A 15,324-nucleotide genomic window follows, 5' to 3' on the forward strand; every position below is an offset into this window, starting at 1 on the left:
TATATATTTATATATATATATTTATATATATATATATATTAGGCAAAAATGTGTATACTTAAGGGCTCGTTTTTCCGTGTTTTTACACAATATTAATGAGAGCTAACAGACAATAATGCCCAGGAAAGTATAGGGGAAGTTATTAGACCGAATTCTATTGTAAATACGAAGAAAAGTAGGTGAAAAGTTAACTTGCCATGGGCAGGATCCGAACCTGCGACCTTCGAATGACGCGTTCGATGCTCTACCACTTGAGCTACCCCGACAGCCATCCCCCCAGCAACTTTATTAGGTTTATATGTGAATTAAATGTAGGAGTGTCAGTCAGCGCCTCCAGTAGCCATGGTGGCGAGTGTGGCACACTCTTTCGAACCTGTTTGGCGCCGCGTAACACGTGAACTTACTACGAGTGGGCAGCTGACCAATACTCCCTCGTGTACAACCTAAAGACATTAAGTCTGCCAGTACGAGACCCTCGTTAATGAATTAAGAAAAAAAAAGTGTATACTTAAGGGCTCATTTTCCTGTGTTTTTACACAATATATGAGATCTAACAGACAATAATGCCAAGGAAAGTATAGGGGAAGATATTAGACCAAATTGTAATGTAAATATGAAGAAAAGTAGGCGAAAACATAACTTGCCGTGGGCAGGATCCGAACCTGATATATATATATATATATATATATATATATATATATATATATATATATATATATATATATATATATATATGTGTGTGTGTGTGTTGTGCTTTTATTGCGATAGCAATCATACGGACGCCATCGGCTGGATTTCGCCACCGGCGTCAACGTGGACGTCGGCGTCGATATTATGCACCGTGTCCATATATATGTGACGCTATGATGAATGGCAGACGTGGCCTGGCTCATACGCCATGTTTATTCTATTCTGCACTTCTTCCTTCTCGGCCTCTATCAACCATCGCTTCATACGTCACACGATTCCCCCTCCCCCCGAAAAAATGCATGAATTACGAACAAGAAAAAATAAACAAGGAGAGGTTGAAAAGTCACAAATGTCAAAATTCACGATTGGTTCTATGCTCCAGAGGAGTTCCGTACACTTTCAAAGACTTCAGGAGGGAGTGCAGCAGTCCGGTTAACACAGGCGTTCGGGTGGGCGAGGCTGACTGTGGCGTTCTGGAAAATATAACCACATCTTACACAACTGCACTGACCATGACACGGCTTCAGCAGCTGCGAAGAACGAACGAGGTTGGACGTCCTTGTAGCCTTTGAAGGTCATACGTCGTATGCGCCGAATTTTCTGTCCTGGGTGTTGTATTTTGTGTCGTGGCTGAGACAGAAACATTGCTTCCAGCTGGCGTTTGCCAGAACCGAAGTTGATGATACGATGTCTGTGTTCCTGAATTTTGCAAATGGTAGTGTTCAGTCTGTTTCGTGGTTTTCTGTGGTGGTATTTCCGTCGGTAGGATTGTACATGATGCCTTGATATCTGGTACAGAAGACTTACTTGACGTTTCCTTCTACGAATATGGCTCTGATGTTGACTTGGTCTTTCCTTTAGTTGGTGTCGTTCCTGACGACCATTCTTAAGCCGCAAATCTGCTTGTGATCTTATTTTAGTTCGTCGTAGTGCTTGATGTAACTGCCGTACTTTCCGGAGTTCTTTGAGTTCTTGATGGTACTGCTGATGTTGCGGAATCTGTCGAGGTGGTACTCCTTTAGTAACACGAGCCTGTTTTTCTTTGATAGTTGGTGTGACCAATAAATAGTTGGTAGTCGTTGGATTGTCGTGATGCTCAAAAGAAAATGAAGGTGGTGCATTAGAATGGACAGAAATGTCTTTGGAGGCTTCTCCTGCACTGTGCAATACGAGGGGCTTTTGCGCCTGGTAGCGAGCGACGTTCGATGCGTCTGAGCGTTCTGTTTTGTTTGGACTGTGGAGGGTGTGTGCACCGGACGGTGATGCATGAAACCGTGCAGAAAAAGAATGGCTTGACAGGGTATTTTCTAGATGCGCCAGGTCATCTACCATGAATACGGCGTCCTTATAAGGCAAGTGGTGAGCGTTAGGAGTGCTTGAAGAACAGCGTGATGGAAAACCGGATGGTGGACCACGTATACGAGACGAAAAATGAAGTGCATGAGGTGGGTAAGCAACGCCTCGTGTCGTGTGCTGGAGCGACGACTTTGAAAATACCGGCTTTCGTGAAGGGTAACCTGGTGGAAAGCTACGTTCCTTCAGAAATAAGCGTGGACTGTGACGGCCGCGTGTGGTTGCATGCAGATGACCGGTAATGAGGAAGTCCTTGTTGCAGTCGTTAAAACGAGCAATCATCTCTTCTCTGATTTTTTGCCATGATTCGTCGTTTTCGAATATGTGTATCAGGTAAAACTTAAATGCCTCACCGGTGACGTAGTCGCTGAAGTTCGTAACCATCTCCCGTTCCGACCAAGATGCAGCGGTAGCGTGGAACTCAAACAGGTCGAACCAGTCCTGTACAGGTCCATCGTCCGCTGTTCCGGTGTACTTGGGGATGGGAAGGTCGGTCGATGATTCTGTCATGGTGCTGGTCGCTGTGTGCGGCTAGGAGATGATTCCGTAGTCGATGTATGGTCAGAGCGTCTTGGGTAGATCTGCGTCGATGATGAGACACTGATGAAGTGGCTGGGAGGTCTTCATCCTGCCGACTCGTGTGACGCTATGATGAATGGCAGACGTGGCCTGGCTCATACGCCATGTTTATTCTATTCTGCACTTCTTCCTTCTCGGCCTCTATCAACCATCGCTTCATACGTCACACGATATATATATATATATATATGTATATATATATATATATATATATATATATATATATATATATATATATATATATATATATATATATATATATATATATATATATATATATATATATATATATATGGATGCTACATCGCAAGTGTCGTCGAAAGACGATAGTCTTGCGTATGAAGGGAGTGAACAAAACGTTTATTTGATGTTCTCCGCAAGAAAATTGGTGAATGGTATTCTGGAGGCGCTGCGTTAGAGTGCCTCGAGCGTGGAGGCGAACGAGTGCATCAAGTCACGTCACACGTGAGACATAAGTGCTATCCGGCAGTTATCCTGGAAAACCGCGTGCACGCCGTGTATGCCCGTCTTTGAGGTGATACGGTGTAGAACGCAAGGCTACGGGTATGTGCTACTACCTTGTCGTCTTAGCAAAGCGTTGGAAACACTTGCCGTTTCGTGCAAGCGTTGCATGGCCAGCGCAGTGTTATAAAGGCTACAATCCTTAAAATGATTTGTATATGCCTTTTCTAGTAAACAATACACATACATAATATTGACGTGTTGTTATGGTCCCTCAGATATGCGCAATAATGGCTTTTTAATTGACAATCGCACAACTATTAACGCTGAACTTAGAGCAATATTAGTGGGCGCTGCCGATGGGGTCGGCCGTTTGGAGTATCATTTGGTCACTTTGGTGCCGTTTAGGATACCGTTAAGGGTGGATAAACAGACAAATGTACAAACAGACCAAAATTTTTGCGTCGCCGGTCCCTAAGAAAGACTATCCTCTTTAAAAGATTCCTGCCCGCTCTTTCCTCCATGTCGCGGCACTCCCACGGAGGATCGCAAACGCTGCTGCGCTGCTGACGTAGCTTACTGTGGCGAGAAAAAAAATGGTTTTGTGCTTTTATATAATCTTGCGCACATTTGGAAGTGTTGGGCCAACGTGTGCGAGAGGCAAAGTGAATGTTGGGACGTACATTTTCTGAAATGGACTTTTTTGATATAGACTTACGCCTCATTTATAGATGGAATACCTCGGCAAGAGATCCGCATGCGCAGGAAACTTAATGCACTTCAAAGTTTTTTGGCTGTATATTATGGGGGGGGGGGGGGGGCACTGTCGGTTAAGAAAAAAAAAAACGCCAGGCCTACGTGGAAGGCGCGGCAGTCTGAAAGCTAGAAGAGTGACCTTTCAGATAAACACTCATTAGGTAACTGCTGCAAGCCCACTTGATGGGTACCCGCTACGGCATTAATATTAAATACTTTTGGGTAGTGAGCCGGTATTCACTATGCTATTTTTCGTCATTCTTCTGAGAAGCTAGGTATCCGCTAAGCACTTGCAAGGAATTTTGTGGCAAGTGTTCATGCAGTGGCTGACGACAATGAGAAATGATACCTTTAGTGGGTATGCGCCACAGCTAATAGGTGAACAAGAACAAGCTTTTGTAATGGGTTGGAGCATTGGACGACCCACTCGTTACGCTATTCGGATTGTGCGACGACTGGTTGTTCTTTCGCTGTTTAGAAACGCTCTAGAAGTCGTGTTAAAGCGATGGCTTTCCTAACATCAAGCCTACCCAAGGCAAGTTTGCCATCAAGTCACAAGCACCGGCATGGCTCAGGGGTAGAATACAGGGCTGGCACCGAGCGGACCCAGGTTGGAGCCCCCCTGTGTCATTGCTAATAAGTTTTTTTTGTAATTCGGTGCGATGTAGTTACGGACACCGGCGGTGCACAACTACGGCTCTGCGCGAGATCCGACTTTTGATCTCATAACAGCTTCAACTCTAAAATTAACAGCCCGATCCGCAAGCGAAGTGAGAAGAGCGCCGCGTTCTACGCTGACAAGTTACACTCGGTTAATTCAATGAGCTCCTGTTTCTTTCCTTTCACGAAACTAGCGCTCCTTTTTATTGCAACCCCGCTTCAAGAATTCTTGCAGACGCGCTGATGACAACACAGCGGCGGAGTGGTCATAGGGCGGATGGCCGCCCATTCACGCTGCGAGTTTTACGGTGATCACTCGATATGTTGGGCAATGTAAGAATGAAGAAACTCGAAAACGAGGTGAATACGCTAGTGAATATACTCTGCACAATCGCTGCGACATCATGGGGCGGATCTGTATCATCCATGCTCGCTGTTTACAATGCTTTAATACGACAAAAAGTTGCATATTCTGCAGCAGTCTTACACGGCATTCCCGCACTTCAGAGGAGTGACTTCAAAGACTATTAGCTAGGGGACTGCGCGTCTGCATAGGTGTTTCACGAGTGACTTCCAGCAGCCTTGTCATAGCAGAGACTCGACAACCACTCTTTCCAGTCATGAGAATAATTGAAACATGCCGCCATTTTTTTCACTTACAGACGCAACAGAAGGCCCACCCATTGGCACTGGAGATTTTACTAAGAGATAAAAGCAATGCTCATAACGATATACAGAGTAATGTACATACATTACCCAGAAATGAATTTTGGAGCTCTGAAATGGACTATCCTCCATGGCTGCTTGCAATACTAAGCATTGAATTCTCAGTGGATGGCATATAGAGAGGCATGTTCATCCAAGCTGCTCAACAATTAGCGCTTTATCAGATACACATGTGGTATCCAGGGTTCATACACATTTACACAGATGGCTCAAGTACTACTACGTCTTCAACATCGGCATTTATCATACCACAGCTCAATATTCAGGAATCGTTTAAATTATGTCGCATGACGTCATCTACTACATCTGAGCTTTTCGCTATTTTGTATGCTCTAAAGTTTGTAAACTTGGTAGCAGACGCTAGAAAATGGGTACTTTTCATTGACTCACAGACCGCATTAACATCACTCTCCAGTACAAACAGGACAGTAATAAGTGATAGTATGACATACGAAACGCTGAAAGAGCTCACCAAAGCAAAGAAGGCGCAACATGAGATCAAATTTCAGTGGATACCTGGCCATTGTAACATTCCTGGAAACACAGCTGCCGATGAAGCAGCATGACAAGCACATCGTAAAGACGTTACTGTTTCTTTACCAATTTCGAAAAATGAATTGCGTAGTATTATAAAGAATACAACTTTCAAAATGAGCAAAACTGCTTGGTTTGACCAAAGTACAAAGAGCTGCGATTTATATCACATCGATCCATTTATTGAATTCAAATTTACGTTGGCATTAGATAGAAGTATGGAAACTCTAGTTCACCGATTGAGGCTAGGCACCGCATACACAAAACATTTTTTTTTGCATAGAATCGGCAGAGCTGAAAATCCCGAATGTCAATGTGGATTTATAGAGGAAGGACGTATGTCACCTTCTCATAGACGGTACACATCATGACACGCCGAGACGCCGTCTTAAGTCCGAACGGTTGGCATTAGACCGCAGACCGTTTAACATGAAACTTCTGGGCCCGTGGCCTACTGGAGTTTTACAGTCGCACGCTCTAAAAGCATTAACACGTTTTTTTACGAGACAGCGGGATTGCTGACAAGTATTGAGAAATAACGAACTTTCATTTGTAACACATGTACTTATTATGTACAGTATCATGTGAGACCCATCATGTGTGTGTTGTGAAATGAATGACGTGTCGACTATTATGTACACACGAGCGAATGCATCTTTATAAGGACCAGACGTGTGCTCTGCTGTTTTGTGCTGGTAGACCGAATAATAATGAGGGACATTATCAGAGACTTCATTCACTGTCTTTCGAACATTTCCTTACCATTATGTTGTGATATGTGCGTATAAGTGTGTCTTTGCATATCTGTGCCCGAGTTTTATATTTTCCATGCACTTCTTTGTATGTTTTGCTTCAAGATACGTGTTCAAGTTTCACTCAACAGCTAAGGAGTAGCCGGTGCCATAATGGTGCGCCAACATCTCCTTATATATCATATCAATAAAAAAAAGAACGAATATAAGGATCTTTTGATTGTTCAAGAAGAACGCAACGCGTGTTCAGAGTTTAGTGTATCTGGTAGAAAACATGGCGTGTTACATTGCATGCAGTGCCAATTCGCCTTTTTTTTTTCTTCAATGCTCTACCTCGAAGAATACTTAGTTTCCTTCAGAAAGACGCCGTGTGCCGCACGTATGCGACACTTTGACTCGGATGTGGTCGATAGTACAGTAAATGAACACAATACTGATATTGTCAATGTGCCACCAAAACATACTCAAAATGCAAATGACGAAAAAGGAGACGATCACAACTAAGGCACTTTCTTTGTGAAAGACGTGTGGAGCAAAAGTAGGTCGGCTAATCGAAGCCTTTCACAACGTTTTGGCAAAATTACTTATCATGCTACTTGGCATGACTCGGGTTCTCATTTATTTAGGGCATAACTGTGATTCGGTTGACCACCTCATATGTATCTGTACGCGATAATGTAGTAAAATTACGTGTCATGATAAGAGGACAATATGGGAGACCGTAATATAGGACAATATAGGTCAATATAAGACAATATAGGAGCCCAGTTTTCAGCAAAGCACGTCTCCAGAAAAGCGGTGTGCTAAAATTCCTCTATATTTTTCACACTGTTATCAAGTATTAAGCACCCAGATAAAAAAAAGACCGAGAAGAAAAAAATGTAACACTGCCGTAAACAAATTCACACCTCCCTATTATGGTCTATATCAGCGACATTCAGCAGTTGCCACGATTTTCTTCGTAAACTGGACCAAAACAAATGCAGTATCGAAAACAAATTGCCTTTAGTGCATGCAGAAGCTGCAGCATAAACTTCAGTACAGTCAGAAACATGGTATTGTGTACAGTACGATAATCTGTCAAGCCTCTACGATTGCTTCCATGCATGATCTAGTTAAAACCACGAATGAGTTAAGACAAAGGGTCGCAGGTAATTGTACTCGGTCAATATTCATTATTTGAATATATTCAGGTACAAGCTGATGTGTGCCTGTAACTGCAATTTTGAAGGTTTGTGATTGATGGATAGGAGCAACAGTGGTTTGGACATTTTTAGAAACCTCGAGACTCAATTTAAATGTTAGAGGCTATATGAAAAAAACGTAGTTAATTTGTATGTAGTGTACATGAAAAATTACAATCCGATTAACTCTCTTGATTTTGAATAACTGTCTGGAACATGTACTCGGTTTGAGAGCTGGCGTGCAGTCTCCAACGTTGCCTTCAAAAATGAACTTTTGCCAGTAAGTTTTCCGTTATCACTTTTATATTACTACTTCTTTCGTTTCAATTACCAACTTTTAATGCAAGTTCGTTTAATAATTATTGTTACGTTATTGGGCACCGCTTAAAGGGAAGAAGCGCACCAACAGATACGCATCTGTACATGGCAGTAACCTGGCATGACAGCACAGGTCAGCGGAAACAAAAAAAAAAAGCAGAAGAGAGAGAAGAAAGGCAGGGTGGTTAGCTGGCTTAGAATTACCACTATGTCACCCTATATTAGGAACGATTAGGAGGTATTCGTAAAGAAAAAAGGACAGAGGAAGACTTAGCATCTTCAACAAAAAAAAAAAAAGCGTGTTCACGCTGCTCTTCAGTGAGCTGCAACTGCTGCTCTTGCCTGCACGATGGTGTTCAGTCGTGATCACAGATTCACAATTTACCATCTGTCTCTTCTTTCCAGTCACCATCTATCTTCTCAAGGCGCAGAGTTTCCATCTATATACTTCCATAGTTACAGTTAGCCTACATGACTTTCCGTTTCCTATTGCGCTCTATATTTGTCTTTTCAAGGAGCTCGCACACAAATAATTTCAATCTGCATTTGTAGTGCGCATGTATTGTACGACGAGAAATCCGCGTTATCCGCCCACTATAAATTGTGCCACATTAAATGCATGTACAACGAAATGTTGTCGCACTAGTATCTGAGATGACTGTGAGCAGAAATGTCATGCACAACTGAGATGTTGCTCTGCTCAAACTACATCTAGAGAATCGCGTCTTTTTTCATGCGGGTCGGTAACCTTCTTTACCCTAGATTATCACTTTGATATGGTGCCTCGCCGTTCCGTTGAAGCAATATTTATGCACGTATACCGGAGCACATTTGCACGACCACATGGTATACTTTTTTGTCAACGAAAACCGGTGACAGTTTCGTCGTAAATGCTCGTCCTAAAGCAAGCCGGAAATTCTCTTCCAGTTTTTGCAAATGGGCTTCAGGCCATGACATGTCAAACTGGCCACGCGGTTTGCATACATGTGTGACAAAAAAAAAAAAGCATACGTTTTCGCAATTATCACTGACTCACCTCAAAAAGGGTGTTCCGTAACGTTGTCCCGATGTAGTCGAAGTTTAGGATGCTCATGGTAATTCTTTGCTCACTATATCCGTCATCACGAAAAGTAAAATGCGCTTCAAAAGGCACCTCTAATGTAGCATTCCTCGGGAACGTCATAGCAAGGGGTAAGCCTAAAAGTATTCAAAATATAGCGATAGAAGGGAATAATGAAGCATAAATGGCGTTTTGAAGTTTTACGTTCCCCAAATTACCATCTGAGTATTATGAACATGCCCGGTATCATGGACTCGGTATCATCAATTTTGACCGTGTGAGTCTGCGTCCACCTATACCCAAAAACATAAAATGTCTTTTCACACTGCATAGTAATCTATACGCGGAGCGAAGTTGTTGCATGTCACAGAGTCAGCGAAACAGCCAAATCCGGTTGACGGGGGTTTTGACCCGATCAAAAATTTTCAAGTTTGCTTACGTACACGCACACATAAACGCACACACGAACATACACAAAGTATGGTTACTGCTCCCCCCCACTGACTGGAAAGAAATACTGGGTACACCCTTGGTAGGTATTACCCTTATCTCGAGAAACCACATTCGATCACACCACTATCGGAATGATGGCTGTTGCGCGCAAGTCAATAGACAACGTCCAAATATTATCTACACTTATCGGTTATGAAATTCTTCTGCGTCTTATACAATGATTGCCTTGTATGTAAAAAAAAAAGCTTTTTGGAATTTCTTCGAGTCTCGCTTCAAGTTGTTGAATAACCTGAGGCACATCACACGCCTTCTGAGCACCTGCGCGAAGCAGCTTGTATGAAACAACTTTTCTTCATTTTATACACTTTTTGTCTTACACTTTTATATAAGTGTGTAGTTGTGACTGAGTTATGATTATAACAAAAATCAATGACGTCCAACAATATTATCTCTCACGAAGTAGCTTCGTTACCTGTTATGTTTGCAGGTGGTCTCTTTAAATTGCGCTTCGTCAAATTGCCAACTGTAAAGAGCGAAGCACATATTTCATTACAAAAGTTCTTGTTATGAAGGCACTAAAGAAGCAGTGTAACAAAAATAACGTGAACTGAAAACTACGCTTGGCCACCAAATGTTTACAGCTGCTTGCGTGCTCACCTCTCGTCGACAAGTTCAAATAAAAAATTTATGCGAGAAAAAGCTCACTTGTTTTAATCAACGCTAAGTTATGATTTCACTGTTTAATGAATCGTATGAGCGGCGCGTGGCTAAGTCATGATGCTCATGATTTAATTTTATTTCAATATTCATTTGCCTGAATAAATGTGATTTTGCTACATGAATCGACCGATTATAGCATAACGTCATTTCTTGAATCACTCACTTTTTTCGGTGAACAGCGCTGTTAAGGGCAGCTTCACTGAAATAACTACCAGGATGGAGTCACATATTTGTTGCGGTATAACACATGTATACTTTTGATATTCATTAGGTGTAACTGAAAACAAAGACAGATATTGACATAAGCGTACAGATAGTAAAGATTTCTGAACAAGTGGACTCGCTATTAGTGAACAGGGTACTTTTTTGCGCTGTCTAAGTATGTTGATTCAGCTATACAAATTTGTGTTCACTTAAAACATGCTTTATGTTACCTTTATGCAAAACTTATCAAACCTACGTCAGCTGAGAATAAGCATTACGGCAGATTGACAGTAAGATATATTTCAACCCGTTTAATCGTCCCTACAGTTTCCGTTGTTTCATTTCTCACCCAACAAAAATATCTCAGGCTGTGTGATGTAGCGACAATGCAACCAACTCTGGTATCGCGTTTTGCACGAACAGTTACACGAGACTAATTTCTGAGTAGCATGCAGTAACTTGAACGTTTGAAACATAATAATGATTGAAAATCTTTCGAACTATAATACCCAGGACAAAACACGCTCTTACGTATATTTATGCAGTATGTAAAGATGCGCAAATTACTCACACGTCCACGTCATGCTTCCTCTGATCGTGTAATTATTTGTGTGTATTCCGTGAATTCGACAAGGCTGATTGCGCACGAGGTCGTTTTTCCGTGTCTGCACTTTCACGTACGACCTGAGAACCAGAAGATCCCGCAGAAAGAAGTACATTCTTTCGTCCGGTGCCGATACAACAGTCATAAACTGGTTTCGTGTGAAATTAGCATTGGGAACTTTCACACATGTCGTGGTTCCACCTGAAACAAGGGGATAAAAATAAACGCACGTATTATGATCATCTTTATAGACGCGTGAATAGAAGCATAGAGTTTTCTACACAACACTAGAGGAAAGCCTGGCGCTAGTGTCTATGGAAGCTGCAGCACAAGGCGCTTCAGTGAGCATTGAAATATATGGGTAGTAAATGGATTTGCCTAATCTTCGTACTTCACGTTTCGTCTGGCTTCGCATGGCTCGAACCTGCTTTGTCACGAAACAACAATCAGCTATAGTTTATAAGTTAAGCTTCACCACCTTCTACATTTTAGGCTCACCTGTTCAAATTTGGACGTGAAGTTCAAAAAGGTTCGTTCTTTCCTTCAAAACAAAAGCGAAACACAGCTATGAACGAAGCTTCATTAGAGATTCGAGGCCGACAAGTACAAAGACTAGGCAAGTCCTCGTACTACCCATAATTCCTATGGTCGCTGAACGATTGCAGCGTCAGAGTCACCTCTGGTAAATTTCAGGAAACTCTGAATAGAAGACCACTTCGATGAATGCTGGAAACATGCGTTGTTTTTGGAATTGCACTGTGCTTTCCCCGGAGAAGTATTACGAAGAAATGAGACAGGGAATGCAGCTGTGACGTCCCCGCAAACACGGACTGAACCCCGGTCCTGTCAAGATGTTTTCGCACGTTTTTTAAACCCACGCATAAAAAAAGGAAAAGAAAACCTTCGGTGTAACGAATGGGCATTCCGTAGTGGAGTACCTGGAAGGATTATTTCTACTGTTCGCACGGGTCCCCCTCGCGCAAACACGAGGACCGGGCGGCGCCTTTTTGTCTACAGTGTGACAGTGTACGGTGGCAATAATACGCGCGCTCCCTTCAGATTTGTGGCAGGAGGGGGAGCAGCAGAGCACCTTTTTTTGATTCGGGGAATGCGACCCTGCCGCAGCGCCTGTGCCGGGTCCGGTCTGACTTTCCGTCAGCCTCCGTGTCTCTAGGGCTCATTACTGCGTTCAGCGCGGATGACCACCCGCAGCGTTGAATGATGAAGAAGCGGCGGCTACGGAGAATTTCGCGGGAGACACCGAGCTGCATGGAGACGTCGAGACTCGTTCTGAACATCGGCTCATCAAATACCAGAAACCGGAGCAATTGGTTCGGCCGAAAACATTGTGGCACAACACTGCAAACTCCGGACGCTGGCCATTACAGACGATGCACTTTGTCGGAAGAATCGGGACGATTGTTCGCCCGTAATTAAAGTGTCTTTGGACAGCTCCCTCATCTCTCTCTCTGAGGCTTGAGTTTGTACATAGTTACTTGCTCGGCGTTGTTTGGGAGAGTATTTTTTACTGGTGTGGGCCACGGAAGCGGCCGTCGAAGATGATACACTCCGACTGACAGAGAAATGTGTCGTGTCAACAGTGGCAATTGGTTAGGTGCCACGGAGGGGCGGAGTCGGGTCCTAAAAAAAGGGACTACGAGACGACACGAGAAGAGTCAGAGTCAGAGAGACGGAGCGTTGAGATTGAGATTGTAGAAAGACGGAACGCAAAAGGAGATAACGGTGCGAGGAGATAGCGATGAGAAGCGATGAGATGATGACTGGGGCAAGAACTGTACGATGAGGAATGAAAGTTAGGAATAGGAGGTGAGTGAATGGAACGTTACAAAAGAGGGCTGAGATGAAAATCACTGAGAGGCACGACGAAGGCGACGATGACGAAGACGATGAAGACGCTGACGAATTGGACAATGATCCCAGGAAGAAGCCCTGAGCCCCGACTCGAACAGCCAGCTCCGAGGCCCCCGTCAACATGGACATTCTGTAAGACGAACTTCACCTCCCTTACTTAAACGAGCTTTGCGGGAAGGGATGCGGCATATAGAGACATTGCGCGGTTTTATTAATTAATGACTTTATCATTTGTGTCGTCGTGTGTTTATTCTGTATTTAGGCACCCTTGTATTGTCTTCGTTACTTCGCTTATGTATCCTGTTTCACGTGTCGCGAGTAATTGCTGATGTGTTACAATTTCGTGTAACAGAGATGTCGTTCACGGACAGTATGCGTGTACGCCATTCGCACTCGCTATTGAATTAAGTGCGTCCATGATTAAGAAAAGATCGTGACGTCTCTTACTTTCCGGCCCCAGCACGAATCCCTGTATGTGGAAAGTGATTGAGACACATACCCAAGAGGGAACCGGAAAAAAAGGAAGTTGAGGGGTCTTGCCTCTCTTTGGCGATCGGTGGCGTAGTGGGGACGTCTCAAGTGGTGGCAGCGGTGGAATTCGAACCCACGTCTCCTGAGGGACTGGCATACCTTCATCTTACAGAAGAATTTTACCAGCGGGGAAATTCAAACACGAGATATGCGGGCGCATAGCGCCTTCGGGTTGCACAGCGAAATCGACCACTTGAGACGTCTTCACTACCCCACCGATCGCCAAAGAGAGGGAAGACCCCTCAACTTCCTTTTTTTCCGGTTCCCTCTTGGCTATGTGTCTCAATCACTTTCCACATACAGGGATTCGTGCTGGGGCCGGAAAGTAAGAGACGTCACGATCTTTTCTTAATCATGGACGCACTTAATTCAATAGCGAGTGCGAATGGCGTACACGCATACTGTCCGTGAACGACATCTCTGTTACACGAAATTGTAACACATCAGCAATTATTCGCGGCACGCGAAACAGGATACATAAGCGAAGTAACGGTGACAATACAAGGGTGCCTCAATACAGAAAAACACACGATGACACAAATGATGAAGTCATTAATTAATAAAACCGTGCAATGTCTCAATATGCCGCATCCCTTCCCGCAAAGCTCGTTTAAGTAAGCGAGGTGAAGTTCGTCTCACAGAATGTCCATGTTGATGGGGGCCTCGGAGCTGGCTGTTCGAGTGGGGGCTCAGGGCTTCTTCCTAGGGTCATTGTCCAATTCGTCAGCGTCTTCATCGTCTTCGTCATCGTCGCCTTCGTCGTGCCTCTCAGTGATTTCAATCTTAGCCGTCTTTCGTAACGTTCCATTCACTCACCTCCTATCCCTAACTATCATTATTCATCGTACTGTCCTTGCACCAGTCATCATCAAATCGCCTCTCATCGCTATCTCTTCGCACCGTTATTTTCCTTTTCCATTCCGTCTTTCTACAATCTCAATCTCAACGCTCCGTCTCTCTGACTCTGACTCTTCCCGTGTCGTCTCGTAGTCCCTTTTTGTAGGACCCGACTCCGCCCCTCCGTGGCACCTAACCAATTGCCCCTGTTGACACGACACATTTCTCTGTCAGTCGGAGTGTATCATCTTCGACGGCCGCTTCCGTGGCCCACACCAGCAAAAAATACTCTCCCAAACAACGCCGAGCAAGTAAAAATGTACAAACTCAAGCCTCAGAGAGAGAGAGAGAGAGAGGGATGAGCGAGCTGTCCCAAGACACTTTAATTACGGGCGAACAATTGTCCCGATGCTTTCGACAAAGTGCGTCGTCTGTAATGGCCAGCGTCTGGAGTTTGCAGTGTTGTGCCAAAATGTTTTCGACCGAACCGATTGCCCCGGTTTTCGATACTTGATGAGCCGGTGTCCAGAACGAGTCTCGGCGTCTCCATGCAGCTCGGTGTCTCCCGCGAAATTCTCCGTAGCCGTCACTTCTTCATCATTCAACGCCGCGGGTGGCCATCCGCGCTGAATGCAGTAATGAGCCCTGGAGCCACGGAGGCTGACGGAAAGTCAGACCGGACCCGGCACAGACGCTGCGGCAGGGTCGCATTTCCCGAATCAACAAAAGGTGCTCTGCTGCTCCCCCATGCCACAAATCTGAAGGGTGCGCGCGGATTATTGCCACCGTACATTGGTACACTGTCTGTAGACAAAAAGGCACCGCCTGGTCCTTGTGTTTGCGCGGGGGGGGGGACCTGTGAGAACAGTAGAAATAATCCTTCCAGGTACTCCACTCCGGAATGCCCATTCGTTACACCAAAGGTTTTCTTTTCTTTTTTTTTATGCGTGGGTTTAAAAAACGTGCGAAAACATCTTGACAGGACCGGGGTTCAGTCCGTGTTTGTGGGGACGTCACACAGCAAACACA

General features: G+C 44.1%; 1 protein-coding gene across 5 annotated transcripts in view; it reads right to left on the reverse strand.

Annotated features, from left to right (window-relative positions):
- Positions 1-15,324, reverse strand: part of LOC119172824 (uncharacterized) — a 203,846-nt gene that overhangs the window by 73,408 nt on the left and 115,114 nt on the right. For all 5 annotated transcript variants that reach the window (XM_075884481.1, XM_075884479.1, XM_075884480.1 and 2 more), the window contains 4 exons: positions 11,023-11,256; positions 10,411-10,524; positions 10,000-10,050; positions 9,051-9,211 (listed from right to left, as the gene is read on the reverse strand). In XM_075884481.1, the coding sequence (XP_075740596.1) occupies positions 9,051-9,211; positions 10,000-10,050; positions 10,411-10,524; positions 11,023-11,256 (560 nt within the window). The remainder of the gene's footprint in view (positions 1-9,050; positions 9,212-9,999; positions 10,051-10,410; positions 10,525-11,022; positions 11,257-15,324) is intronic.

This window comes from Rhipicephalus microplus, unplaced genomic scaffold (genome assembly GCF_043290135.1).
Source record: "Rhipicephalus microplus isolate Deutch F79 unplaced genomic scaffold, USDA_Rmic scaffold_32, whole genome shotgun sequence".
In the NCBI taxonomy this organism is placed as follows: Eukaryota; Metazoa; Arthropoda; class Arachnida; order Ixodida; family Ixodidae; genus Rhipicephalus; species Rhipicephalus microplus.